We start from the raw sequence: 25,889 nt of genomic DNA, 5'->3' as shown, positions 1-25,889 counted from the left end.
TGTTCTTTTTGGTGTTCCTTTCTCTCTTTTTGCCTGTGGATTTACTCTCTTTTGACGCTTGGTATTGCTGCACTTTCCATGTCAATATACTTGCGTAAATAATGAAGAATGGGCGAAAAAGGCTAATATTCTTTCTTCTGTATCTGTACTCCAGCAATGCTAGAGGTTTTCTGGCAAGCTATTTTCTGATTTGGTGCCATCCTATGGAGGAACGGAATTCCAACCTCTTACGTTGTAGGAGTACTGTATATGTCTATTTGTCATGATTGTCGTTGCCTGAATTCCATCGAAGCTTTGTATGTTTATATTTATGTTTAAGTTTGTCTGAAATGATATCAGAATTACAAACTTCGACACAATCTTAAGAATCTCTGCACCCAACTTATACGAAATAAAAAAGAAGTATTGCTTTAGTTAATTCATGTTGCTGTTTCGCTTTAATTTTAATTTGTACTGATTGGAACTGACTGTTTTTGTTTCGTGTTTTCTTTTATGAAAACGTGTTGAAAGAAGCCAGTATCCATTTTAACAGTATTAAATTTTATATAGCTTTGCCGTTATTTTTCAGTGATATCATTATCAGTCTCTTTCGATTTTTTATCTTTATTATGATATAACACAAGTCCCCAATCACGATCATGTCAGAAATAGGGCAGCTCTGAGATATGTCTGGTATGTTGACTTTGGTCAGCCTTGGGGATAGCACACATATATATATCTCGGTTTATTCCATCATCTGCTTATTCTTAGCTCGTCGACTTGGACTAACAACATCAAAGAACCTTCCGTGGATTAAGTTGTCTTCTGATTTTATTGATTTTCATCTGGTAAGGTTTTTTTTTATTTCTGGATTCCTTATAAAATAAATATTGCACATATTCAAATTGGCTTTAACCCTTTCAACATCCAATAAATTATGTTAAAAAACATATGATACATGCAACATATATAACTAGTGTGTCTATTCTAGGTTGTATGACAATTTTTTTTTCAAATTTGCGGTTTAAAGTATTTGCAAAATTTCAAATGTTAATAGCACGTACGTTCTTGTATTAGTTTTTCTTCGTATCACAAAACAATTATTCCTAGACACAAGCTCTTGGAAGCAGGGTTTTTTTTTTATTTTTTTTTATTTTTTATTATTTTTTTTTTTTTGCATCATTAAAGATATCATTAAATCCTTTTGTTTCCAAATGTGAGTTATTATGTGTGTTCTCAGACATGTCCGATTGAGAAGGAGATAGACGGAAAACTGGGCATAGTATGAACAGCATTAAATAGCAAGTGGCCATGTCTGAGAACACACATAATAACTCAAATATGGAAGCAAAATGATTTAATGATATTTTTGTGATAAAAAAATCCTGGTCCCAAGAGCCTGTGCTCTTAGATTTACAGCTTGAATAAAAAACACAATTCGGGAGCATTTTTTTTCAATACTGAAAAAAAAGAACACCATTGCATCAGGTATTTCTTTCAATGCAGTTCATTTTCACTATATATGCGTGTATATTAATTTCTTTATTTGTCTGTTCATACATGTGCCTGAACAAGAATTCCTTTTTTAAAATATAGCGTAAAAAGTGTACTTGAGCGCACGAATTGTTCGTATTTTGTTTTGATTTATACCTCTTATGTGGAAATTGTGGATTTTATAGCATTTTTTTTGCTATGAAACTCTTGTTTAATTTCGTTTATAAGATTGATGGCTGTTGCTTTTTTGTCTTCTTTTCCGGTTTTATTTTTGTTTTTTTTTGTTTTTTGTTTTTTTTTTATTATCAAAGTTGTGCTTCCCTTTGTTGGCAACTTTGGAAAATGCGTTGTTTGTATCATCCATTCGCCAGTGTGTTTGATATCTCTAGCGTCAAACTCAATCTAAGAATATAATATTGCGTTTAATGCGCAATTCTTACGGCGTTCGTTTTCGAATATTATCAAGCATTCGCAAATTTGCAAAATTCGTGAGTAAAATGTACTCATCGCACATCACGACAGAATTACGTGACGACTATTATAGTCACGCGTAGTTTCATTAAAACAAAGCCCCCCCCCCCCCCCCAAAAAAAAAAAAAAAAAAAAAAACAAAAAAAAAACCCCCCCAAAAAAAACAGTTTCTTTAACTGTTACGGCAATTGTAGATCGGAGCGCCTTACTATATATTTAATATTCCGTTTGAAACGGGAAATATTTTAAAAAATATTTTAGTGGGGGTACGTAATATAAACAAATCTGTTCTCCATATGTATACCAAACATTACATCGCAAAATATTTTAAGTGTTTGGTATTATAGCATTTTTTGTTGTACTGTTTTAATTGGATAAAAAAGATTTTTTCCTTTTGCAATTAGTTTTCTCAGTGGTGTCTATTGATTTGTACAGCACAACTTGTACCAAATATGCACACTATTTGAGTGTGTAAATTAATTTCACATGCAGTCAAAATTATTTCGAATATAAACCATTTTTACACCCTCTGAAACCTGAAATGAAAGGTATACATGTTTGTTTGTGTTGTATAGTCAAGAACGTCGACGATGATCCGATAATATTAAAATTTTACTGGCTAGTAGCGCATTTAAACTTTATCCATATATATTGAAAACCATTGCCAATAATGTGCACTGTTATTTTTTACGATTCAAAATATTATTCATATAGATAAATATTCTTTAAAATGTGTTGAATATAATAATATTACAATTACAATTATTTGTCCAAGTTTACAAATCATTGGTCTTACATATTTCTTATTGGTGGTTAAAATAGCATCATTTTCTATCTTGCATTTTTTAAAAGCAGCAACTCAGGCGCGGTTCCAATGACGGGTATGCCGGGGCGTGCATGAAATCTTGATTTTTTTCCCTCACAAAATATTCCTACAATCCAATTCTATCACCTCCTCCCACGCCTAAAATCCTGGATCCGCCTCTGGAACTATTAGTAGCCGAAATGGAGGGAAGCTCAGACTGGCCTATTTTTCTTTTTTTTTTTTTGTATAAGCAAACAACTTTTTTAGTATAAGGAGGCCGGGCCGCCATGGATGTGCATACACATATTCACACATTTTGGTACCTGCTGTATATCTTAACTCTACCTAGGGTTCAGACTTTTAATCATGATGACGCCTTTTTTCAGTGTAGTGGACGCGTTTTTCAACAAACAGTCGGCATTCCCATGGGAACAAATTTTGCCCAACCTCATGCTGACCTATTCCTTCACTCTTATGAAGTTAGCTGATTTGATCCAAAAAGAGAGAACATCGTTTAGGTATATCATTTAATCTCAGTTTCCGCTATATTGATGGCTTATTATTAACGTTAAACAATTCTAGTTTCGGGGGTTTTATACATCGCATCTACCCTTAAAGAACCTGAGATAAACGATACTACATACACTGTGAAGTCAGCCTCATATCTTGACCTACACTTACAGATCGATGGTAAAGGAAAACTATTGACCAAACTTTACGACAAACGCGATGACTTTTCATTCCGTATTGTCAATTTTCCTTTTATCTGTGGCAACATCCCTTCAGCACCTGCGTATGGAGATCCTATCGTTCTTTGCTTTCCACATCTAGTCTTTTCCCAGGATTACATTCTTTTGATTTTCGCTCAAATATTAAATAGCTGTCTTTGTAAGAATCATGCAAAATCTGAAAAATGTGATACACCCTAAAAAAGGCTACATATTTTTATTTTTGTAATTAAGTTGTTTTATGGGTCTATACTATGAAATGTGTAATTATTCATTCAAATCTGCCTGCTCTCAGAAGATAATCAACATCGAAAATCCAGTCGATTCTATTGTATTTGAGTGTCATTTACAGAATTATCTCCCATAATTTTGAAATCTACAGTGGAATCTATACAATTTTAATCTCCTAAGAGCATGGGTTATATGAAAAACCACATGTTAATTTCTGTTTACTATGACATTTCAAACAAAATATCAAAAATAAAAATATGTAGGTTTTTTACCCATGAATCACATTTTGCATGATCCTTAGCTGGAGTGCTACTTAATTGGTTCCTTTGATTACTCCAAGGATTTATATAAATTCTAATTGAAACCCATGCAAGAGGAAAATGACAAGTTTAAATGTATTTAATTGTAACATCGACGGGGGTAGAAAAACTCCCCCGCAAATAGTTCATTGATTTAATTTACCTATTTTCACACCTGATAACGCAATGAATCATTGTCACGTGATAACCATATAAGGGATCTATTTGGGGTCAAGTTATTAACCGGAAGTGCAAATGTTAAATCCAGTTTCAAAATAGATCTTGCAAATACTGTCAAAATGAAGACAAAAAGAAGGAAAAAGATGTAAGTGATTATCAAATTTAACCGAAAGTATTTATATACCGACAAATAAGTTAATACATCACATTGTTGTAGCTAAAACGAACGAGTTGTGGATAAAGTTACAAACAATTAGGTCAAATTTCCTCACCTATGTACATGTATACAATGTATTGAAAATGAAAATAGGAATTGTTTATTGTTAATATACCTGGAAGTTTACTGGCAATACTGTCAGTTTTTGTCTTTTGTTTGTTTTGCAAAAACAAAAGAATTTTTACAAATAATTGAGAAATTTTTGAATACGTGAATCAGGGGCACCGGCACTTGGGACCAGCAGCCCATTTCACAAAAAAATCGTAAGAATAAAAATAGTCCTAAGTTGTGACGTCACAATACTTAACTCTATTATGACATCATAACTTACGACTAATTTTACACTTACGATTTTTTGTGAAAAGGACTGCAGGATTTTTTCAAATTGCTGTTTATACTATGCCTGGTTTTCATAGAGAAGTATATAGATGAAAACTAGGCATAGTATAAACAGCAATAAATAGCAAGCGGACATGTCAAAGAACACGCATAATAACTCAAATATGGAAACAAAATGATTTAATGATATTGTTGAAGAAAATAAAAAAAAAATCCAGGTCCCAAGTGCCTGTGACCGGGGCGGATCCGGGACTTTATTGAGGGGAGGCGTGATTATGAGAATCAGTATGAAAGGAAGAGAGATTATAACATGTGTAATGAATAAGTATGACAAATTGCCATATTCAATACAATTTTAAGCAGATTACAATAGTTTTTACTTTTCTTTGAAAAAGGGGAGGGGGTACATACATAACACCCTCACCTGGACCCACCCCTGTGAATTGGTCTCTAACTTTATGCATGATTGTTTCATACTACCTGACTGCAAGGATTTTTTCGTATGGGAGTATAGATGGATATTTCAGATTTTGATCTATTTTATTTTCTGATAATCAGAACTGTTAGTTTTTGATATTACAAAAGAATTGTGTTAAAAGACAGTGACTGCAGTCAATTTTATTAAAAAAAGAAGATAAAAGATTGGTTATTGTGTTATGTGGAATAGACCCTTTTATGTGAACTGCATTGTAGTTGATGAGCTTGGTTACCCTAAGCCCTTCCTCATAAAGTAAATGTATATGTCACACATGCCCATTTACTACCCTGCAGTTTCCCGTAGTAAATAAAAGATAAGTTTCTTGTGACCAGTCCATATTTGAATTACATTCTGGAGCTATTAAGTCTTTGGTCTTCATGTAGCAAGCTATGTAACTGAATCTCAATTGGGATTAGTAGCTAGTGACATGCCTGCACAATATACATGTTTATTTATATGGCATTTAATGTTTTGGCATTACTGTATTCTAGTGGCTTATAATTTAGATGCTGTAAGGTATATCAAACATTTTGTATGAAAACATGTGATGTCCCTGCTCTAAGTATCCTTGATCTTACTTCAGTGAACTTATTAAAAAATGAACATACATGTACCATTGTAAACTAATCTGTTGCAGTAAGTCATTTGCACTTCCCGACAAAGGCTTATACATTTAATATGTGTCCTTGAATTGCTTCAGTGTAAACAATATTTCAGAATGGCAGCTGTTATAAAGATTTATTAAGAATGTTTGATTTTTACTGGGTACATGATGCTACATTCAATGCTCACAAGAGACAAATAAACAAAAGTTCATGGTAAATATTTTTTTTGTTTACTGTTTCAATAAGTTTCTGTTTTTAAAACTAAGTTCCAGAATTCATGTGAATATTATAAAATGTATTTACTGTGAAATGGTATTTTAGTATTACTTGGTGATTTGTTTTCTGACTTATTATTATACATAAAGTAAACTTAGATAAATATCCTATGACACCTGTACAGAGTTTAATGTGTATTACTACTATTAATGTATTATTTTTCACCAATGCTGTCTGATTCAATTGATGAATTGTATGATAATATTTATCTTCACACAAAGAAGCCTTCAGTTATACTACACAAGACTGACCACAGGAATTAATGAGTCACATGACTTGATGATGCACCCTGATTTCATGTTGATGTGGTTTGACTTTATGTCAAGTCCAACATGAAAGTTGATGGGATTTCCACTTTGACATGTATTTACCTGTATGAAAGTGGTCATTCTGTATTTATACAGCTACTGATTGTATGTGTGTGAATTGTTTGATTTTCATTGTTTTGAAAATTAAGTCTTATTCATATATAAAGTCGCTTGGAATATGTACATGTAAGTGGATAATTTATAAATGAAAATTATGGTCTTGATTATTTTCATCCTTTATGGTATATTTGAAAATAAATGTAATAACTCTGGTATTAACACTTTCAAAATACTGTAAAAATGGGTATTCTTGTTCAAACAAATGGCCCATTTAAATATATTTGTATTAGAAAAATAAATTAATTCAGATATTTATTGGCAAAATTTCAGTAAATATTACATTATAGATAAATGTTTTACTACATGTACTTAAATGTGTATTTACATTTGTAAAAGACACCAAAAATATCAAATGTGTTTTGAATTTTATATTTTCAGTTACCATAAAATTTTATTGGTTTTCATCAAATACATGTACCTATGGCCCTCAAGGTGAAATATAATGGACTAGTTTTAAAGGGAAATAACTCCCCCTAACCTTTTACATTTAGCACCTGGCTGTTTACACATACTCGCTCCATTGAAATTTAATGTTAATACCCCAGGGTCCAATTTCTTTGTCCAGCTAGGCTTATTGACCATAATAACAAAGTTTATTATCCCCAGGTATTGAAAATAATTGAAGCGATACTTGTATAGGTGATCAATAGAACAGGTAATCTTAAAATCATTATGGTCAGCTTTGATGTGGTGGTGTGTGTAATAGAGGGTCATTGCTAAATTGTGGTGTCTAATCTTATGTGATTGTACCACAACTGCTGGATTAAGAGGATAGGCACCAGAGATGAATGGTCATTCTTTACATCTGTTAGGTCTGTTATTTTTTTGACATTTGTTAATTATACATGTACTTCATGATTTCTTTTATCTAGGTGTTCTCATTTTAATAAGTGCATATACATGTACATGAAACAAGCTTCAATGATGAGACAAACTTTTCAATTGAAACATGCTCTGTTGGTATGTTTCATAAGAAAGCAAAGTGAAAGCTAATACTTCTCATCACGTAGATGCCTTTCTTATTACATTTTTTACCTACATAGTTACCCTTTAAATAAAAGTATTATTTCACTACTCCTTTTATTTTGCCTTCATTGATCTTTAAAAAATGTCTTCAGGGACTACAAAAGGCTGAGGGACCCAGGGATGTAATGATTTACTAACCAAGTGATGACATGGTGGTTTTTTTTCTATGCATATTCATTCAAGAAACATTTCTGTTTGATACAATGTAAATTTGTTTTGAAAATCTTGTATATGTAAAGAGTAAACATTAAAACCCTTTTAAAATCAGAAATCTTAACATAAAAATTAAATTAATATATATTTAAGGACAAGAATTTTGTATTCTTGTACATGCATGGTAATGCCAAAGTGATATTTCACTGTGTTTTGGGTTAAATACACATTAGGCACATGTCACAGATTTTCTACATGTTTTCCTTGTTAGCAAATTATACGTCTAAATAGGTTGTAGTATTTACATATCATTACATGGTTTTATCAAACTGTTAGACCTGGATTGATTTTTAGCTGTTATGACTCCCAGTAAATCTAGCAAATAGTATACATCCTAACGGATAAAGCAATTTTCAATTGAATTTGGAAATTACAGCGACACTGACTGACGTAAAATTTAAATGGTTTATTAATAGCACACAGTAAATGTTATATTTAACATTTGTTATTAGGAAATCCGTAATATTAATTGAAATACAATTTAAATAAAGTTTCTTACATAGTACATGTATTGTAAGGTTTCAATCAACAAGTAACAGCTACATTCAATATTTTTTTATTATTATTTGTATTTTTCTTAGAAAATTAGATGTTTCAAAATACAGAGTACAGTTAATATGTGAATAAATTGATACATTGTGTAGTAATTGCTAATAGAATTTCTGAAGCAAGGACTTCAATATTTATTCTGAAAGTATCGGGAACAATGAATTGTGCTGAAGTTCTACCTTTTCTATTGGTAAACCATGAACTTATAATTTAAATATGTATAAGGTGACATGGATATTCATATAGTTAGATATATCAGCTGGTTCAGGTGAGTTGATCCTCGATAATGAGGTATATAAAGATGGCTTGTTTTCACTACTACCTCAATTTAAGTTGGAGAGTGTTCGGACCTCAATAATTAAATTTATCTGAGGATTTACTTGTAGTGCTTTGGTGCTGTGCTGCACTTAAGGTACAGATATTAGATAAAATTTTATCACACATGTACATGCATTTACATTTTTTTTTTATTCTTCTTTTTTTTTTTTTTTAATTTTTAGGGGATCAATTTCTGTGATAAAAAAATCTTTTAAAAAAAGTTAGGCTAATGTAACTTTGAAAATTTTTCTGTTAAAATCAAAAACATTATAGGGGAAGTTCCTGAATTATAGAAAAGTAAATCATTCGTCAAAATGTCAATTAATTCATTATTTTCAATTGAAACAAATGCTCAAAAACTATACTGCTAACTTAATTGGATTTAAATTATGAGTGAGTATGGCATAAGTCAGGAAATTAGAAATTAATTTTTTATTAAGTAATTATAATCCTAGTGTCTACATAAACCCATGCATTGTCTTAGGTTGGTTTATAACACTCATAAAAAGGATATAGTCAAGTTTTAGGGGACCTATTATTCAATATTGGTACATTATTACATTTTAATCACAAAAAGTAATCTTAATATAAGATTATTCAAAGAGATTAAGATAATTGTGGTCAAAAGGATTTTGATATTACATGCATTGCTATCTATGATAATCTATGATGTTATAAGGACTATCTGTAATTTAGTTCCAGTAGTAGGCTTTATGGGTAAGGTGAGAATTTTTACTGGTAAAATTTTATGAAAAGGAAGTCATGAAGGTATGGGAATGTCTTAATTCAATGAATTAGTTCTGGTTTTCATTTTGATTTATTTTGTGAATTGTCAAACATGATAATTGCAATTTTGAAAATTAAAAAAATGTTCAATATGATGAACACCAGAATTATGCTGGCTTTTGATATTTTATACAGACAAATTCATCTTAATTAGATGTTTAGACTAAAAGGACTTTGTTTAACACAATGTTTTATGTATATACAAATACAGCATCTTATGTTTCAATGGTTTACTTCAAAGATTTGTTCAGAATCTCTTCTTGGGTGTTGGTATAAAAATGACAAGTTAATTTGGCAATCAACCATGGCTTTTACAACATAGAAATATTTGTTTTGTTTTCTAGACAAAGTAATTGATGTTTATGAATGAAGGACACAGTGTCACATTTTAATTACATTGTTTTCAAGTTGTAGTTAATTAATGAAAGTGATTAAACAACCCTTTTTTTACTCTTTTTACCAGAAAAAATAGTGTAAACGTAGGAGTCCTTAGAATAAAACATGGGGGTACATTTAAAGATGAAGGTCTAATAAAAGATGTTTTTCTTATAAATTGATGTAATTTTGTTGTAACAGATGCTCATTACATTTCCGTTTCTTTATTTGGTAAACGCAGCGGTCAATGTTCCCATTGACTGCAAACTTTATATATTTATATTAAGCCATAAACAACTTTGTCAAAACATTGTACAGTATACAGTTATTAACTGCAAGGAGAATATTTTACATTGGAATATTTAATTTTACATTTTGTATTTATTTAGACTAAAGGTGAAGAAAAATAACAATATTTAAGGATGATTTTTTTTAGAAAGTAACATGATGTATGCTGTCAAATAAATTTTCTATGTCAAGTCTGAATATTTGTATCAAATTATATGTTTTTATGGTTGATAAACAAGTACTGGGCTTTTATTAATATGTAATAAATACATGTATTGCTACATGTCTACTTTTACACCTAAATATGATGTGAAATAATGTTATATGTTATGTTGTCACATCAGCTTGTCAGAATTGGTCTAACTTTCTATTTTTGGCTATGAGTAATGAGGTTTATTTTGTTAAGAGTTTGCAGCCAGCTTGCATTTTTTTCACTGAAATGATAAACAGTTCATCATGTCATTTGTATAAATGGACATACATGCATATGATACATGTACATAAATGTACTGGTGTGTAGCTTTCGTTGATAAATATGTTGTATGTATAATTTCATTGCTTTGACTTTTGGTATGTTTGTTCATTTTTACTTATTGTTGAAGTAACATTTTTTTATCATTTATATTTTCAGGACTTGTAGACATCAATCCAATCTAAATGAGGCCAAAACTGAATTCCAGCACGATGAAGGAGCGTAGGATGTCAGCGTCGCTCTCTCTTGAAGATTTAATCATGGATTTTGAGAACCCCTTTACCTCAGTGCAGAAAAACTACAATCCGGACATTCTCCGACAATCCCATGCTAGAAAACTTAAAGTTGGTGTTACATCATTTGAAATATTTAGAAACAGAGTGCCAAAGAAGGTTAAATTATTGGATGTAAAGCTTTCTTTCTCATTCCAAGAAAACTACAAAACAGTTACAGATTTGTTAGAGCGAGAATTGGTACGTAAAGGCAAGAAGTGGACATGGCCAATTCCAAAGGGACAAGACTCCATCATATCTTTCCCATATGCCCCTGGAGACAGAGTGAACCTCAACTTTGGCATGATAGTTTTCAAGACCAAAAAGATGGGAGTTTTTAGCTCAGAGACAGTAACATCACCTGTTGGAAATGTTACTGAGTGCTTTGTACTGGCTAAGAACAATGGAGTTGGCATGGGACTGCCTATAGACACTTATATTACAAACCATGTGAGGTTGAACTTCAGTTTGGATGGCTATGCCCATCACATGACAATTAAAATTAAACTCAGCATTCTTGATGAGTTCAAAGGTGATCCATCTGTGTGGCTTCGTCCAATATCCATAGACAAACCATTCCGAAGCTCACAGACACTGCTGGAGATGTTAGGTGATCCTACTTCCTTCCCTCCTATGACTAAGGGCAATAAGGAGGAGGATGTCAGACACAGGGGGTTCATTGCAAGCTCACAAAAGTAAGTTGAAGTCATTCTCTTTGTGTATATCACTTATGCCAAGTTTCACACAACTCTTTTACCCACAATTGATCAGTTTAATAGAATGCTATCATTTTCTATCATACAAAGTCAATTTTCCCCAAAATACTTGCGTCAATTCAATGTCTTAACAATGCACCATATATCATACATTGTAGAACAATTAACAGTGTTAAGGTTTAGAAACAGGTGCCCATTTTACAATGTAATGTGTATATTACATGTACTTCAGAAAAGGTATTTTGGTGGAATATACCAGTATGTATACACAAAGGATGAATGTTTTTGTACCCAAACCCATCAGGGTCACTGCTTGCTGATTTTGTATATTGGGTTATTGACTTGAAAACATTATCAAAACATTTTTAATCCCCAGTCTTTAATTTGCCAAAAAACTTAGTTTTATTTATGGATTTTTGATATTGAAATGTAGCTGAAAATTATAAATCAACATATTTGGTATAAAGTGTGAATTAGATTCAAAATGAGGTAATAGAAAGGGGATAATAAAAGTCTTGACAAGAAAGAAAAAAGAACTGTTATAGTACCAATGTATAACCTAAATACAAAATACATGTAGTGCATTTTGTAGATTCTTTCAAAGATCACCAAAAGGTCTTCACTAAGTGTTAACACCTTAAAGTGAGCTCTGAAAGGCCCTAAGTGTTGTGAATTATTGAATAAATTGAAAAGAGGGTGTATGAGATTTGAGAAAAATTGAGATTGCAAGAGAAACATACATATACATGTATATTATTGTCCATTTATAATTGAATGAATTATCATGTTATAGGTTGGTGAGTTCTGAGAGGAACACAGTATTAGAATGTTGGTCTGTACGCCCGAACTCTGGTCATTCAGAACTTCCATCCGGTATTCAAATCAGGATGCATACTTTTAACAAACCAGTTGCTTGTATACTTCCAGTGGTAGAGAACTTAGACACAGTTGATGTATGTATTAAATACTAAAATGCATGCTATAGCCTTGCACAATATAGGGGTTGACAAAATCATCTGCTTACAAATTACAGAGTAAGTCTGAACTACATGTACATGTATGTGATTTCATAGTCATTCAGTAACTAATTTTGGCCAGTTTTACACTTTCTGATGAGCTCAATATCAAAGTCCTGCCAGTCAAATTTAATTCTGATGCTTAAGTCAACCCCAAAATCTATCACTGTTTATCTCTGATAATGTATTTTACATGTTGTCTTTTCTATGTAGTTTAGTATTGACCATCTTCTGAATACTTCTACTTCCTGTATTTGGTTGTTTGGGTTCTTACATATACGTGTCACCTTAATATATATAAATGGTAGTACATGCATGTAAAAATGTACATAATGTCAATTTATAATACTTTGTAAGCAAGCCTTCTGAAATGTGATAGTGTTTTACATAAGAAAGCTTTTTGATCTACATTTCTGAGTGCAAAATATATCACGAAAATATACCCTGATCAGTTGAAGCATTTTTTTTCACCTACAGTCCAAGTTACAACAATTGTTAAATGTCGCTAGTTTCCCTGTGCCCCCTGGGAAATTTTATGAAGTGGGATCATCAGAACATAGCTTATATTTCAATACATAGCTGTCAGCAATATTATATGATTTTATAGTGTGACACCAAGGCCTTTCTAAATATAGAATATAAGGATACTTTTTTGTCAGATTTTTGGAGTTCAATAAGGTCATCAGAAGATCAAAGGTACATGTAGTGACCAATCACATGTTGACTGGTTGTAGTCCATGATGTAATAATTTCAGGACCTCATTTAGACATTAATGTGAAGAAGTAGTTTGAGTAGTCTCTGTTTGAAAATAACAATATCTACATTTTTGTCTATGTAATCTATTACAAAAAAAACTTCTCCCTGTCTAAGACATATAGGAGATGTATGCCCAAACAAGGAGAAGTTTTTGCTCATTTCTCCCTCCAGATTAGGTCCTGTAATTTTACTTAACCAGGACTACCTGGTAGCTTAGTGATTATCTTTCCAGTCATTATAGTTAGAATGCCATATATTGAAGATGATTGTTCTTGTTGTCTTTATTCTAATTGGTCAAAATTGTTGTGGTCAAAATCAGTTACATGTAAAAGGTATTTTCTTCGGCATAATTTTTCCTCAACAGATTTGATATGCTAGAAGTTAATGTAAACATGCTTAGTGTTCCTAACCTTAACAGTTCAACAATGCTTTTGTTTCTTGAGAAAAAAAAATCAGTGTATTTAAGATTCCTATATTGATTTTTCAGCACATCTTTTTTAATATTCTTTTAGTGACTTTGTGAGTCCTTTCTCCAAGTATAAACATCCATTTAAATAGTCAGTTGTGAATAGTACAGAAGTGAATAATTCAAGGTCATCTGTGTACAGTTCTACCATAAGTTTTTCTATAGAAGTATATATTGATATTATCCAGTCTTTCATGCTCTAAAAATTTTAATCACTTGCTGTTATGAAACTGCTTGACCAGAGCACTACGGACAAGGGTTGTACTGTGACTGGTAGCTTTTTTTGTAAGGATAAAGAAAATCCCTTCTAATTAAATGTTAGTATAAGTCTTTTACCAGCATGTACTTTAAAATGAAATTTAATGCTACTGTTAAAGTGTTTGGACATTTACTTTCTATATGGAGGTAAATTTATTTAAAGTTCAGAATGACTTAAATTCAACATATTCCCATTCTATGATATTTGTTATCTGAAGCCCATTGTTCATAGAGAAATTATAAACTGCCATATAATTACCAGTAGGCATAGGGTTTGAATGATAATTGTTTACTCTGTATTTAATCCTGAACAGGTTCCTTTGAAATTTTAATAGCCATGGCATTGCTCCATGGTCAGTCGAGAATGCCCCAGATTCAGGATAGATCATTGCTCAGTGGTCAGTGGAGAATGTCCCAGATTTAGGATAGATCATTGCTCAGTGGTCAGTTGAAAATGTCCTAATTTTATGACACTTTATTAATATGGATAGAATTGCACACTAAGTAGGTGCCCTGAATTACTCTAGATTTAAGGTATTTACTTACAGAACAAGGAGATAGATGAATTACTGGATTTAAAATCTATTTTCTTTTGAAAGATTTTAAGCAAATGCCATTGTTCAGCTGGGTTGGGATGTTTAGCTCTGCAAGGAAACCATTCATGTGTTACTTGGTCTGAACTTTTTCAAAAACTATTTATATACAAGAAAGGGTAAAGATAGATATCTAATTTATGCCCAAACTTAGGAGTATTGTATTTTGATCTGTTCTGAAATTTGTGAAAAGGTTAAAAAAGTACCATTATGTATGGGTCAAACATCATGTTATGAGAGCTATATTATTGTTCAGTTGTACTATGAAGAGGTGAAAAAAAACCATGTCCATTATATATCATATTTTATGTCCAGGGCTCTTTACAAATTATGCTGTATTATGTTTAATATTTACCTATAGGGAAAGGTAACAAAAAAAAATCAAACTCATGAATTTTCATGACCATCTGAGTCAACGTTTTTAATCTGTTTAATGTCTCCAATGGCCAAATATTGAAACAAAGTATTTAAATACAGACAAGAGTAAGTTGATATTTTATATCACAAAACTGTCACCCCCCAGAAATTAAAGGGTGACAGTGGTAAAGGGAAAGTGAATGTAATATGCATATGTACATACAAACCTATGCCTTTATTAAATGTAGATTCCCAGTCTCCTGCCGTTAGACACCAGCTGTGAACACAGTACATCAGTAGGAGACAACAAAATGCAAGAACTGTGTCCTCAAATGTGCTGACTTCAGCAATTTTCAGGTACAAGATGAATGCATGTACTTGTTGAACTTTATGTCCCCTTTGTACATGTAATGTTTAAACAAAAATAACTATCAGTGTTTATTTGTTGACTGATGAATCCCCCCTTGAACAACTTGTACCTGTCTGTTTCAACTGTAGGGATATAAAATTATTGATAGTCAGAATATGGCCTTGTGTACAGTGAGGTAATATAACAATTTAGGCAATAAAACTTGGGAGAGTAAGGGTATTGCCATGCAAGTTGTGATATCAAGTGAATCTCCTAAATGTAAAGTGGACAATATGTATGATTTTTGTCTTTAATTAGAATTCTACAACATATGCTGTGAGAGGAATATCAATGAAGTTTTTATCTTCAATTGTTTGATTTGACCATAACATGTCTTGTTAAAGTTATAGTGATCCAACTCGTTTACCTGAAGTGAATATAGATGAAACATTTCTGTAGATTTAAGTAAGAGGTTGTTGGACATTTTTATGGACTTACAAATGGTGGTGACATTTCTAAAACAGGGCTGCCAAGCTTTCAAGATGCAAATGTGTGAAATGGCGAAAGTTTGAAAGAACAAAGGAAAAGAAGCAATAGATCAAAGGGAAATGCAACCAAATCAGCTTCAAAATGATTGAGTGTGAGAGTTGGCACCATTTCTAAATTGCTGATAATGATTTAAAAAATCTAAATGAAACAAATTGACTCAGTAACACTAAACCTATATCTAACCCAGTTTGAATCAACAATCTCAATTGCATAAAACATGGATTTGTATATAAATTTGTATATATAAGATTTTTTTGTGAGCAGGGATCAAAACAAGACATTTAAAGCCAGTTACTAACAATTTAATTAACATATACATGTATTAATATTGTTCTATGACAGAAAATGGTAACATTATATTTCCTTGTTATATGGATGACAAATCTTAGAATCATCTCTGACATGTCAAAAGTTTACATCTATCTAACATTTTTGGGAAATGTTTTATTGCCAACTGGTTTAAACCAGTTTGTTAATGGTCTCATCATTTATGTAGACTGGCTGAATATTATGAAGTCTTGTCATTAATTAATTATGATTGTAATTAGGTGGACTTTTCTAAAATACAATACAGAATTGAACAGGTGAACCTTTTCATGTTGTGCATGTCCCCTGCATGCAAATGTGAAATTGCTTCTTGGTGAAGAAACTTAATGTCAAGCTACCTTTCAAAATGCAGACCGATATAGCTATTTTCACTCTAATGATTCATGTAGTGTCCTTAAGTTTTTTTTATTTATAATGTGTATGGATATCTTATTTTTTTTTAACAGAATGGTGCTTTTCTAGATCTCTTGGAGATAAAAAAAATGATTTTAAGTCTTGCAAGCACTGATTACATGGTAGTTTGGTGTTATTATCTTGGCTGGTCAGATATGTTGGGATAATGTCCTTAGTTGGTCATGCCTATCAGGTTATAAGTTCATGAGGTCATTCAAATAGGTTCATACTATCCTATGAAGTGTACAAGTAGTCCACATTGAAGGTTTCTTTCTCAAATGGCTTTTTAACAAGTATATATATTTCATTTTTTTAAATTTTAATTTTAACATTTTAAAAGCACCCCAGGGACATACCAGTATTACACTAAAAACACTCCCACAGTGAATTGTGACTTACAAATTACATGTACACTACATTAACTACTAAATTATATTTATGATAGTTAATGATTGAGCCTAGGATAAGTCCTGTGATAAAAATAATTATGGTATGACTTTTATCTGGTGTCATTTTTCCTGTAGACAAAAATATAAACCCAGTGACAATTGGGAATGTAGATGGGTGTAATCCAAGGACCATATGTCTGTCTTTCATTTAAATTCACAAAAAGAAAATTGTAATACCTATCTATTAGTAGAGATAAATTGTACACCACTGTGTTAGTGGTATGTTCTATAGTTACATGGCAAGATCACGTCTGTGTATTCCACCAAGTGATTATTCAGGGTGTAATGTTGACTTGTAAATTTCAAGTGTAATTTGGGCTTGTACCAAATATGGAGGAATTAATATGTTTATTACATTGCATTTCATTGAAGTTTACAAGAAAATTTTCTGATTAGAATTTTAATACAATAACTTGGCTGCTTTAAGCTTAGGGTGTTGCACTCTCCATAACCTGCTTAAATATCTATAAACAATACAAGGTCATATATTGAAATTCAAAATTGATTTGGGTTTTTGATGTGCATCTGTATTGTTGAAAGTTGCATAATAAGTCTTGATAAGCGCTTACATTTAAGGAAGGTTACTGTCCTGTGAAATAATAAATTACATTACAAATCAGATTTTCTCTAATCCAATTGTATCAATTTTCATAACAAAGAAAATGATTTTTTGCATGTACTTTCCCACAAAATATATATGTAATTTTAAACAGAAATTAATCGTCTTACATAACAGCCCAGCCAGTCTGAAGCACTTTTCTCACCCGCCAGTCAACTTTTACAATTTAACTTTTGAGTGCAATAACAGCATATTGATATTCAACAACAATTTCTAGGTCACTGAAAGGTCACGGTCAAGGTCATAGAGTATTGTCACCATGGTGTAGCTGAATCTGACACTTAGTAAACATTTTTTAACAAGATATTGTTTCTCATGGGAACAAAAGTACTGTTTTTGTTATTTTCACTGTTATTCATGTGGAAACATCAGTAAAGAGTTGTTCTTTTCATTTCAGATTTATTCAAATTTTTAAGGAACCACAGAGTTCATGTTAGGTTTATGATAAGTAATGGTGCAGGGATTGTACATTTTGTTCATGTATTTACAATAAACATCAAACTGCATTGTTTACTTAAAATTACATATTTATTGCATCAGAAAGTAAGCTAGACAGTCATTCTAAAAATCCCTTCTAATATTCATTTTTTGAAATAAGGGACTTCAGTTTATGAACAATACAATTTTATAAGCCACAGAAGAATTTATGTAAAAAATTTGGTCTTAAATTGTTACAATCATGATATTTCTTTAGTGCTTCAGTACATGTACTTTTGATGTACACTTTCGCTTGAGTACTTCTTTGCACTACTGCTATCCTTCAGCTGATGGATTTACAACTTGATACCATTCAAATTATTTCAGAATACATGTTAAAGTGCATAAAACAAATAATGAAGTAAGGACATATTAATCATATAGATCTATGAAGTGGAGTTCCTGGTCTTCTGCGTCATATATCAATATCAATCTGGTCTTAAATTGTTTGGTCTGACTTCGTGATATCACTTTCTGTATAAACCATGCACTTTGAATTTATGTTGTGAAAGATTTACTGCCAAAACTTAAAAAAAAAATGAAATAAGAATGGTTCATGTACTTGATATGTAGTGTGTTTGCTAAATGAATATGGACTAATATGACCTCTTGTTTTTCAGGGTTCACCCCATCTACGACTTGCACTTTTAGTGATATGTGGATCCAAGCCTTACTGTATTTGTTCTGCAAAGTGGAGAAATTCAGGTACCTATAGTAGAAATGATTAAAGCATGTCTGTGAAATGTGCATTTAATGAAGCCTTTCCATTATTGATGAAGCACCATGGAATAAAAGTTACATGCAGTTCATTATATTGTTGAAGTAAAAATATATGAACAATTACTTTTTCAGGTCTTTAAAATCTTTGCAACATGAATCACTTTGTAATACAAAAGACACTTAAAAAAAAGGTATTTTACGAAATGATCCAAGGCTAGTATATTGAAATTATTATACCCATTTTGCTCTTTTTTTCATAATTGTTTACTTATTGTTTCAATATCTATTTTTCAGACAAGTTTGATTTCAAAATCCATTACTATGAAAGTGGTGAGACCTGGGGTCAAAGGGTAAAGTGGAACTCTAGAGACTTCCTTGATGTGGAGCACATTATCTTAAACAGTACAGGACACCAGTATTTCTTCAAGTCTGGTCATGACTCTGCTTTACAAGACCTTTGTGTTGGCTTGTGTGTCAAGTTCCTTGTAAGATTCAGTAATGAGGTGCTTCCATGGAAGAAAGAGATGTCCACACCTCTTTCTGAGATTGACCTTAATATGGACACAACTAGTGAAGCCTACACTGAGGAGTCACTCATGTCTAAACCTTGCAATCATTTAGACAGTTGCTTACGGCATATCCCAGAATTCCTTAAATCTCACAATCTGTTCTTGTACAGTGATATTGAAGCCAAATTTTATGAAATTCAGAAACAAGATGTTGAGAAACTTTCAGCTGAACCAGTCTTGCGGCGAGTCAATAGTGCTAGTAGCTATGGAGACACATTCCAAGGCTATATCAAGAACGAGAACAAAAGCTCAAAGAAGAGCATCAGAAAATACAATAGAGATTATCGTGGTAGTGAAGGTGACATTACAACATCAGGTTTTGTGGAAGATTTCACAGGCTATTCTTACTCAAGGACAGCATCATACAGCAATATTGAATCATGTATTGATTGACATATATATTAACTGTATCTCGGTACTATCACCATTGTGCATAAAATATTACATCCCATAGTATTTTATTATGCACATTAAAAAGTAATCCCTTATGTAACTATGGTTACAAAGGGTGTAATAAGACTGTTGAATGAAAGTCTTGCAAGCATGTGAACCAAGAACTATAATATTCTAATTTTTACTTAGACTGTTCTTGATAGTATTGTAAGAAATCTGCAATTTGTTCATGCATAACATGGTTTATTTTACATATATTTGGTTCACTAGAGAATCAAGCTTAACCAAGGATCTTTAAATGTTCATTATTATCAGCAAGTCTTCAATTTTTGCAATATAAAGTTTTAGCAATGAACAATGCAACCAAAAAACACATGTACAGATTCAAAGGCATTTAATTACTGTAATTTTTTTAATCCAACAATGAATATAGTTCATAAAAGAATGTTCTTATAATGCTATTTTATGTACAGAAAATTCTTATATTTTTATCATGCGCTCAAGTTGTGATAGAATGACTTGTGAAATGTAGTGATACCAAAATAGCATTTGTTGTTTGTTAATGTTGTATAAATTTCATAGTTTATTGCTTACATACATAAATTGGTAAAATATCAATTATTTTGTGTCTTGTTTTTTTAAAAACTTTCTATGAGAAACTTGATTTTTACAATCATTTCTGACTTATTAATACCAGTCAAAATTATGTCAATAATTTTCTGTTCACTTTACTGGTTTGAAGATCTCATAGGTTGACAAAATTCATAACTTTACCAAGATTTTACTAGTAGAACCACTTCACCACTAAACTTTTAAGTTCAATAGTAGCATCTATCAAATTCTTGAGTTTATAAAATCATTGTGAGGCAGGGACTAGGTTGGTTGGAGTTACAGCTAAATTCAATAGAAAATTACAATTCAAATTTATTGAATGTAGCATAGCATATATGTAAAAAGATGTATTATCGTTGTTTTTTTTTTCATCTTTTCTCAATATTATTCAGGGTACAGTCTTAGGTTAAAATCATTGTGAAAATTTCAAATTTTCTTTTTGATTACAATGGTTTTGATCCTAGACTGTAAAATCAATTTTTTTCAACATGCTTGCCCACAACTGAATCTCATTTAACTAAAATAGAACAATCTATAAGAATTGTTTTGTTATATTTTATATAATTTTAAGACCTTTCATGCTTAGTAGTTGCTTAGATATTTTTATGTTTTCACGCCTTTGATACATTGTTTCAATAAGTGGTAAAACTTTGGGTCGGCATGAACAAGCTTTACATGTACCAGTTGCCGTCAAATTGTTATAAAGCAAACTTCTTTGGAAGTCATATTAATTTCAGTAAGTTATATACCACTGACTTGGGGCGTCAAAAGAAGTGTGGGCTTTTAACTAGACGCAAAAATCCAGTCTTTTGTTTGTTTTTTTTGATGATCTACCTATTTTCGAATTTTCGACCAGATAGATTGTCCCAGTATCAATAGTTGATTCTGAACATTGAAACTAGATAAATGACCTTAATTCAAACTTAACAATGATAAAGCATTAGATAAAGGCATGACTGAATTCTGCACATCATTCTAAGTCGTAAGGTCACTTAAAGAGGTCACATCTTGTCAGTGTATTATTATCGACATCTGATTGTATAGACTTTTATATTTTATTTTGGTTCAGATATACACTAATTATCTAAATGTAAACAAACAAATAGATACTTGTATTTATACAGTGGAGTATAGCAGTCAATGGTATCAGAAGTAAAATTTCTGACATTCTGTCTCTTTGTTTTCTACTTTCAATTTATTAAACACTTTCTATTTAACTACATGCTCTTTATTATGCTGTTTGAATATGTATTTCAAACAATTAAGTTCATTTCAAACATCAGTAAAGGGCATGTAATCACATTGACAAGGTCATTAAGTTTATATGATAATTTATTCCATTTTCGATGACATTTTACTTGGTAAAATTTTAAGGAACCTGAAAGCTGTATCTAGTGAACTCCAGTCATTCTGAAGATATATGGCTTATTGTTAGAATGATTGGCAGATCCAAATTTGACTTTGATCACATGTAAACTGCTTGTTGAATGCTTGTCCACTGGTTACCATTTACTACTGGTTTCCTGTCATGTTAAAGAGACCATTAGTCATAGGACATAATTCTGCACATGAAATTATATTTATAGATCTAATAGTGTCATAATTTCATCATGATTTTGTTGAAATTGAAGTCCTTTGACCTTTATCTGTTTCATTCTTTTAGTCTATTTTTGTGCTACAACAATTTCAAACTATTACTGTTACACTTCATAGAAGAGGTTGTATTCTCTGCAAAAATGAATTTTTATTTATTGCCATTCATTTTTGATAATTTGTCCAATTTTTATTTGGTTTTGTTTCACTAGAGAATATTTTTCCCTCTTAAATTTGGAAAAGCTTTGTAAAAACCAGATAAAAAATATTTACTTTTATTGGTTGTATTTATTGGGTTGTATGGTAAGACTGTTTGATGTACATGTATTACAGAAATTTCTCTTGTGCAATAGAATCATTTATATCTATATATGTTTATTTGAGAATAACAATGAATTTATCCATTGTACATATTTATGAGTTTGTCATAGGTAGTTCGTTTTTGTACATTTAATTTGGGGGGGGGAGTTACACTATTGTTTGCATTTGCCAAACATTTACATTATTTCATTAAAAAAGAAACAAGTATCAAATTCTTACCAATAACTTGTATTAAGAAATAATAAAAAAATTTCAACTCTGCAAGTGATTTTTAATAATTTGAATATCTTTCTTTTTCTTGGACCTTTTTTTTTATGTCAAAAAATCTTAATTGTTTCTCTTGACCGTTGTATTCCTTCTTATTATTTCTTCATATCTCCATTGTGCCTTATCAGTATTAGTCATATTGACTTGTTTTAAATCATCATGACCACCATGCATTTACAGTAACCAATTTTGTACATTTGCATTTTAGTCCCTTTTCATCCATTTACATGCATATGTATAATAGTCCCTTATGTTTTTATCACATTATTTAAATATGTATGAGTAGGGAAAACTGGAAACTCTCTCTCAATATGTTATCATTACTTTCCTCCACTTCAATTTGTCTGTGTAATATTTGTACTTATGTCCTCTGCAATATTTCACCTCAAATCAAATTTTTTGTGGGAGCAATTATTCATTGATAATTTTTGTTTTTACAGTGTGACATTTACTGATGTAATACATTAGTTATGTTTATTAATTACTGACATGTTTTAGATTTATACAGACACATATTTTAATGGTTATACATGTAATTAATTAGAAAACTGTATCATCATGTTCCTTTTCCTCAATTCTACTCACTTTCTTCTTGAAATTCATTCCCCTGCTATTAAATTTTTAAAACTGAAAAATGAAATAAATGTAGTATCAATATAAAATAGCTTACATTCAGAACTATAATAAGTTTTATTGTTTTTAAAGTTTAATTCATGTATGTGTACATGCAGAGACCTATAATTAAAGCAGTAAGAGACTTGTTAAATTAGCCATTTCAGGTAGTTGCAAATCTCTTTAAGTACAGGTCTTTGGTACATGTAATTAAAAACTGTAGTATGAAAGGAATTCTATGACACTTACAAATGTTTACGCAAACATTTTAACCATTTCCCCTGTGTTAAATTAGTATTCAGGAAGCAATTTTTGTTCTTAAACAGTGTAATAATTTACTGATAAGATAGTGCCTTGAATTATAGCTAATGTAGTAGTGACTCCTGTCATCTTTAACTAATTATTCCACTACTAGACATTCTAATTCATTGTGACCTTGGCATTGAAGTGAATATATGGACTCATCCCATTTACCATATAGAAAAGAATTAATATAGTTCACCTTTTGGCTTAAAGTTTTGAAAGTCAGGTATTATAAAAAAAACTTGAAGTTTATTCATTAAGCAAGACAATTAAATCTGAGAGAAAAAAAAATTAATTCCTAGATCAAAACCAATACCTTTAAAACTTTGATGTTACTGTCCAAGTCAACAAATTCATTATCATATGTATGTCATTACACTCATAAGACATTCAATAATTAACATAATTTAATTTCTTAGTTCATGTAGATCAAAGATTACATGCTGATCAAACAATTTTGTAAGAAGTTTATATCTTCTTCAGGTGGCTAAATTTCTAATTATCATGCAAATATATTCATCCTTTTTATTCCTAGTGAATATATAGTAACTTCCTTTCTGAATGATGTTATGTAGGGTTATGTTACAAACTGCCCTCCATTTTATGTTCTATTTTTAGTAGGTCTGAGAGCTATTGATTCATGTTAAGTGTCAAATTATATTTATATAAGGGGATTCCCTCATTTGTTTTCCCTGTCAGCATATGCAAATTGATTGCCTGATTATTTTGCCAGTTAAGGATTTTTTTCTCAGGTGAAACCAATAACTATACATCAGTAATTGTGTATTGTTCATATCACTTTTATAACGTAAATAAAAGAACAAACTTACATACATGAAATCTGTTAAGGGTTTGTTTAATTCAGAATTTTAGTAAGAGGTGGAGTTTTGATATTGTCTAACTCTTTCGACAGATTAAATTGCCTTAAGAATTTTTGTTTTTAGAATTGTTCTTAATGACTGAGAGTTATGCTTATCATGTATGTAGATTTATATTTCATGATGGTGTAGCTATTGCTCATTTAGAACACCTTTCTTGACATTGTATTATTTTTTTCACAAAACCTGATGTTCAGTTGATGCATTGAACCACAATTTACATATTAACATGCTTGTATGTCTAAAAAGCATGCCTTTTGAGGTCAATAATGTTAGCCCACATAACATATGTCTACAAAATACATGTACATGTAGTTACTCAGTTGTTCATTTTATACAGAAACTTAACATGTGTAACTTTTATCTAGTTTTATGATAATAAAGTTCATGGAAGTGAATACTGTCTTACTTAAATAGCTGGTCCAGTAGATATTTCCACAAGGGACATAACTCCAAAAATTACAGATCAATACAAATACAGCCATTGGACAAATTTATGTAATACCTACTACTGTTTAGTACAATTTTTTTAGTTTGGAAGCACAAAGAAGGAGGCAAACATCCTCTTAAAAAGAAATTATTTAATTAAAAATTCTAACATATGTTTTGGGTGTAAACCTAGAAATAAAAAAAAACTAGCACTTAAAAAACATAAAAACAGGAAATGTGGGATAAATACAATGATTTACCGCTCTTCATTAGTTTCTTGGGATAATTATTTTCAAGAAAATACTTCAAAACAAAGTTTAAACAAAACAAAAAAAAAAGAACATTATATACTGAACAACAGTCGTTCTTAAACAAACTGACTTAGGGAAAAATGATATGTTAATTCTTATCTTTTTATAGATTCTTTGTTGAGTTTCAACAGTTGTAAAAAGGCTATGTATTAGGTTTTATTTAACTACTATAAATGTCTCATCAGTGAAACATGAGGCCCTAGTAAGGAGAATCTAGAATTAAGATCCAAAAAGTACTGAACTATAAAATCCAAATTGATGAGGTGACTCCAAGACATAAATATTCTTGTTTGAATTGTTGTTCTTTTTGCTTATCTTATAAACATCTAAGCTCAGTTGTTAAATGTGTACAAGTCTCCCAACCTTTGACCAAGATAACCATAGGTATATATTGTATTACAGTTTTTGATTTCTGAAATCAAGACTACCTTTTTCACCTGATCACATGCATGTACCATGTGAGTTCTGAAAAATGTATATTGTCAAGCAAATATATAAGAAACTGTCCTTACAAAAGACATCTTTGGAAAAAATGGTAAAAAGAGACTGACAACATTACAAAGATAGTGCTAGTTGTATCATGATATCTTTAAATCAAGCAGATGGTTACGAAACAAATAAAAGCAAAAACAAAAAAAAAACAATGATTTAATCTAATTTTTTTGTGTATTTCATTTCAAGCTTCATGCTTTTTATTTCATCTACTACTTTTTTCTTAATTGTAAG

At 30.9% G+C, this 25,889-nt stretch overlaps 1 protein-coding gene across 6 annotated transcripts; it reads left to right on the top strand.

Annotated features, from left to right (window-relative positions):
• The first annotated feature begins 673 nt into the window (after nt 1–673).
• On the top strand, nt 674–24,821 carry LOC148621664 (uncharacterized). 6 transcript variants are annotated; one of them, XM_088576276.1, is made up of 5 exons: nt 674–827; nt 10,717–11,524; nt 12,339–12,498; nt 18,776–18,860; nt 19,170–24,821. In XM_088576276.1, exons 2-5 carry the CDS (start codon nt 10,743–10,745, stop codon nt 19,835–19,837), a joined length of 1,695 nt encoding a protein of 564 aa, XP_088432402.1. In that variant the 5' UTR covers nt 674–827; nt 10,717–10,742; the 3' UTR covers nt 19,838–24,821. The 6 variants fall into 6 exon arrangements, with proteins under 6 accessions (XP_088432402.1, XP_088432404.1, XP_088432401.1 ...); XM_088576278.1 differs by lacking the exon at nt 674–827 and adding an exon at nt 3,139–3,267; XM_088576275.1 differs by lacking the exon at nt 674–827 and adding an exon at nt 4,226–4,332.
• The last annotated feature ends 1,068 nt before the right edge of the window (nt 24,822–25,889 follow it).

Source organism: Perna viridis, chromosome 3 (genome assembly GCF_037379345.1).
Source record: "Perna viridis isolate PV_CMFRI_1.1 ecotype Kerala chromosome 3, ASM3737934v1, whole genome shotgun sequence".
NCBI classification, from domain to species: Eukaryota; Metazoa; Mollusca; class Bivalvia; order Mytilida; family Mytilidae; genus Perna; species Perna viridis.
This window is presented reverse-complemented; position numbering and strand designations above follow the sequence as displayed.